Source organism: Trichomycterus rosablanca, chromosome 1 (assembly GCF_030014385.1).
Source record: "Trichomycterus rosablanca isolate fTriRos1 chromosome 1, fTriRos1.hap1, whole genome shotgun sequence".
Lineage (NCBI taxonomy): Eukaryota > Metazoa > Chordata > Actinopteri > Siluriformes > Trichomycteridae > Trichomycterus > Trichomycterus rosablanca.
Window position 1 is genome coordinate 85,152,612 of NC_085988.1, and position 5,000 is coordinate 85,157,611.

The window sequence follows — 5,000 nt, forward strand, 5'->3', positions numbered from 1 at the left end:
ACAACACGCACTCGGCCGCCTTCAAACCCCCAGTAGAGGTAAATCTAGCGCCTCATACCCGCCGCCTGCTGAGGAACCCTCGTGTTCTTCACGTTCCTCATGTTCCTCGTGTGTGTTCCTGTGTTCCAGAGCCACGTTCAGAAGAACAAGTGCATCCTGAAGGCGATGCGGGATCTGGCTGCCGACTCGCTGCTGATCGAGTACAGGGGGAAGTTCATGCTCCGCCAGCAGTTCGAGGCTAACGGGTACTTCTTTAAAAGGTGAGAGGTTCCGATACATCCTTATTCATGGACTCAGCCTATAGGGCTTTGTTATAGGCCCAGCCTATAGGGCTTTGTTATAGGCTCGGCCTACAGGGTTTGTTAAAGGCTCAGCCTGCAGTGTTTTGTTATATGCTCAGCCTATAGGGCTTTGTTATATGCTCAGCCTATAGGGCTTTGTTATAGGCTCAGCCTTTAGGGTTTTGTTCTAGTCTCAGTCTACAGGGCTTTGTTATATGCTCAGCCTATAGGGCTTTGTTATAGGCTCGGCCTACAGGGTTTGTTAAAGGCTCAGCCTGCAGTGTTTTGTTATATGCTCAGTCTATAGGGCTTTGTTATATGCTCAGCCTATAGGGCTTTGTTATAGGCTCAGCCTTTAGGGTTTTGTTCTAGTCTCAGTCTACAGGGCTTTGTTATATGCTCAGCCCATACGGGTTTGTTAAATGCTCAGCCTATAGGGCTTTGTTATATGCTCAGCCTATAGGGCTTTGTTATAGGCTCAGCCTTTAGGGTTTTGTTCTAGTCTCAGTCTACAGGGCTTTGTTATATGCTCAGCCCATACGGGTTTGTTAAATGCTCAGCCTATAGGGCTTTGTTATAGACTCAGCCTATATGGTTTTGTCATAGGCTTAACCTATAGGGTTTTTTATGGGCTCGGCCTTTAGGGCTTTGTTATGGGCTCAGCCTATAGGGTTTTGTTATAGGCTCAGCCTGTAGGGTTTTGTTCTAGTCTCAGTCTACAGGGCTTTTTTATATGCTCAGCCTATAGGGTTTTGTCATAGGCTCAGTCTGTAGGGTTTTCTTAGGCTCAGCCTATAGTGTTTTGTTATAGACTCACCCTGTAGGGTTTTCTTAGGCTCAGCCTATAGGGCCATGTTATAGGCTCAGCCTATAGGGTTTTGTTAGGCTCAACCTATAGAGTTTTGTTTTAGGCTCAGCCTATAGGGTTTTGTTCTAGGCTCAGCCAATAGGGCTTTGTTATAGGCCCAGCCTGTAGGGTTTTGTTATAGGCTCAGCCTGTAGGCTTTTGTTATAGGCTCAGTCTACATGGCTTTGTTATGGGCTCAGCCTATAGGGTTTTGTTAAAGGTTCAGCCTGTAGGGTTTTGTTAAAGGTTCAGCCTGTAGGCTTTTGTTATAGGCTCAGTCTACATGGCTTTGTTATGGGCTCAGCCTATAGGGTTTTGTTAAAGGTTCAGCCTGTAGGGTTTTGTTATGGGCTCAGCCTATAGGGTTTTGTTATGGGCTCAGCCTATAGGGTTTTGTTAAAGGTTCAGCCTATAGGGTTTTGTTATAGGCCCAGTCTGTAGGGTTTTGTTATAGGTTCAGCCTATAGGGTTTTGTTATAGGCCCAGCCTGTAGGGTTTTGTTATAGGCCCAGCCTTTAGGGTTTTGTTATAGGTTCAGCCTATAGGGTTTTGTTAAAGGTTCAGCCTATAGGGATTTGTTATAGGTTCAGCCTGTAGGGTTTTGTTATGGGCTCAGCCTATAGGGTTTTGTTAAAGGTTCAGCCTATAGGGTTTTGTTAAAGGTTCAGCCTATAGGGTTTTGTTATAGGCCCAGTCTGTTGGGTTTTGTTATAGGTTCAGCCTATAGGGTTTTGTTAAAGGTTCAGCCTATAGGGTTTTGTTATAGGCCCAGCCTGTAGGGTTTTGTTATAGGCTCAGCCTGTAGGGTTTTGTTATAGGCCCAGCCTGTAGGGTTTTGTTATGGGCTTAACCTATAGGGTTTTTTATGGGCTCGGCCTTTAGGGCTTTGTTATGGGCTCAGCCTATAGGGTTTTGTTATAGGCTCAGCCTGTAGGGTTTTGTTCTAGTCTCAGTCTACAGGGCTTTTTTATATGCTCAGCCTATAGGGTTTTGTCATAGACTCACCCTGTAGGGTTTTCTTAGGCTCAGCCTATAGGGCCATGTTATAGGCTCAGCCTATAGGGTTTTGTTAGGCTCAACCTATAGAGTTTTGTTTTAGGCTCAGCCTATAGGGTTTTGTTCTAGGCTCAGCCAATAGGGCTTTGTTATGAGCTCAGCTTATAGGGTTTTGTTAAAGGCTCGGCCTATAGGGTTTGTTATAGGCCCAGCCTGTAGGGTTTTGTTATAGGCTCAGCCTGTAGGCTTTTGTTATAGGCTCAGTCTACATGGCTTTGTTATGGGCTCAGCCTATAGGGTTTTGTTAAAGGTTCAGCCTGTAGGGTTTTGTTATGGGCTCAGCCTATAGGGTTTTGTTAAAGGTTCAGCCTATAGGGTTTTGTTATAGGCCCAGCCTGTAGGGTTTTGTTATAGGCCCAGCCTTTAGGGTTTTGTTATAGGTTCAGCCTATAGGGTTTTGTTATAGGCCCAGCCTGTAGGGTTTTGTTATAGGCCCAGCCTTTAGGGTTTTGTTATAGGTTCAGCCTATAGGGTTTTGTTAAAGGTTCAGCCTATAGGGTTTTGTTATAGGTTCAGCCTGTAGGGTTTTGTTATGGGCTCAGCCTATAGGGTTTTGTTAAAGGTTCAGCCTATAGGGTTTTGTTATAGGCCCAGCCTTTAGGGTTTTGTTATAGGTTCAGCCTATAGGGTTTTGTTAAAGGTTCAGCCTATAGGGTTTTGTTATAGGCCCAGCCTGTAGGGTTTTGTTATAGGCTCAGCCTGTAGGGTTTTGTTATAGGCCCAGCCTGTAGGGTTTTGTTATGGGCTCAGCCTATAGGGTTTTGTTAAAGGTTCAGCCTATAGGGTTTTGTTATAGGCCCAGCCTGTAGGGTTTTGTTATAGGCTCAGCCTGTAGGGTTTTGTTCTCGGCTCAGCCAATAGGGCTTTGTTATGAGCTGAGCTTATAGGGTTTTGTTAAAGGCTCGGCCTATAGGGTTTGTTATAGGCCCAGCCTGTAGGGTTTTGTTATAGGCTCAGCCTGTAGGGTTTTGTTATAGGCTCAGTCTACATGACTTTGTTATGGGCTCAGCCTATAGGGTTTTGTTAAAGGTTCAGCCTGTAGGGTTTTGTTATGGGCTCAGCCTATAGGGTTTTGTTAAAGGTTCAGCCTATAGGGTTTTGTTATAGGCCCAGTCTGTAGGGTTTTGTTATAGGCTCAGCCTGTAGGGTTTTGTTATAGGCTCAGTCTACATGGCTTTGTTATGGGCTCAGCCTATAGGGTTTTGTTAAAGGTTCAGCCTGTAGGGTTTTGTTATGGGCTCAGCCTATAGGGTTTTGTTAAAGGTTCAGCCTATAGGGTTTTGTTATAGGCCCAGTCTGTAGGGTTTTGTTATAGGTTCAGCCTATAGGGTTTTGTTATAGGCCCAGCCTGTAGGGTTTTGTTATAGGCCCAGCCTTTAGGGTTTTGTTATAGGTTCAGCCTATAGGGTTTTGTTAAAGGTTCAGCCTATAGGGTTTTGTTATAGGTTCAGCCTATAGGGTTTTGTTAAAGGTTCAGCCTATAGGGTTTTGTTATAGGCCCAGTCTGTAGGATTTTGTTATAGGCCCAGCCTGTAGGGTTTTGTTATAGGCCCAGCCTTTAGGGTTTTGTTATAGGTTCAGCCTATAGGGTTTTGTTATAGGTTCAGCCTATAGGGTTTTGTTAAAGGTTCAGCCTATAGGGTTTTGTTATAGGCCCAGCCTGTAGGGTTTTGTTATAGGCCCAGCCTTTAGGGTTTTGTTATAGGTTCAGCCTATAGGGTTTTGTTATAGGTTCAGCCTATAGGGTTTTGTTAAAGGTTCAGCCTATAGGGTTTTGTTAAAGGTTCAGCCTATAGGGTTTTGTTATAGGCCCAGTCTGTAGGGTTTTGTTATAGGTTCAGCCTATAGGGTTTTGTTATAGGCCCAGCCTGTAGGGTTTTGTTATAGGCCCAGCCTTTAGGGTTTTGTTATAGGTTCAGCCTATAGGGTTTTGTTAAAGGTTCAGCCTATAGGGTTTTGTTAAAGGTTCAGCCTATAGGGTTTTGTTATAGGCTCAGCCTGTAGGGTTTTGTTATAGGCTCAGCCTGTAGGGTTTTGTTATAGGCTCAGCCTGTAGGGTTTTGTTATAGGCCCAGCCTGTAGGGTTTTGTTATGGGCTCAGCCTATAGGGTTTTGTTAAAGGTTCAGCCTATAGGGTTTTGTTATAGGCCCAGCCTGTAGGGTTTTGTTATAGGCTCAGCCTGTAGGGTTTTGTTATAGGCTCAGTCTACATGGCTTTGTTATGGGCTCAGCCTGTAGGGTTTTGTTATAGGCCCTGCCTTTAGGGTTTTGTTAAAGGTTCAGCCTATAGGGTTTTGTTAAAGGTTCAGCCTGTAGGGTTTTGTTATTGGCTCAGCCTGTAGGGTTTTGTTATAGGCTCAGTCTACATGGCTTTGTTATGGGCTCAGCCTGTAGGGTTTTGTTATAGGCTCAGTCTACATGGCTTTGTTATGGGCTCAGCCTATAGGGTTTTGTTATAGGCCCAGCCTTTAGGGTTTTGTTAAAGGTTCAGCCTATAGGGTTTTGTTAAAGGTTCAGCCTGTAGGGTTTTGTTATAGACTCAGCCTGTAGGGCTTTGCCATGACCTAACATTTCTGGGCTTCCTCCGCAGGCCGTACCCGTTCGTGTTGTTTTACTCGAAGTTCGACGGCTTGGAGATGTGCGTGGACGCCCGCAGCTTCGGAAACGAAGCCCGGTTCATACGCCGGTCCTGCACCCCCAACGCCGAGGTGAGTGTCCCCGACCGTCCTCGCGATATCCCATGAATCTGTCGCGCCACATTCTCTCATTTCCCGCCTTTTTCTTCTCAGGTGCGTCACGTGATCGAGGACGGCATG

At 45.3% G+C, this 5,000-nt stretch overlaps 1 protein-coding gene across 2 annotated transcripts in view; it reads left to right on the forward strand.

The window, feature by feature from the left end:
- The window catches only part of kmt2e (lysine (K)-specific methyltransferase 2E), a 72,909-nt gene that overhangs the window by 46,561 nt on the left and 21,348 nt on the right, over window positions 1–5,000 (forward strand). For both annotated transcript variants that reach the window (XM_062997014.1, XM_062997021.1), the window contains exons 8-11: window positions 1–38; window positions 130–260; window positions 4,775–4,892; window positions 4,974–5,000. The exon at window positions 1–38 is cut by the window's left edge and continues 163 nt beyond it; the exon at window positions 4,974–5,000 is cut by the window's right edge and continues 83 nt beyond it. In XM_062997014.1, the coding sequence (XP_062853084.1) occupies window positions 1–38; window positions 130–260; window positions 4,775–4,892; window positions 4,974–5,000 (314 nt within the window). The remainder of the gene's footprint in view (window positions 39–129; window positions 261–4,774; window positions 4,893–4,973) is intronic.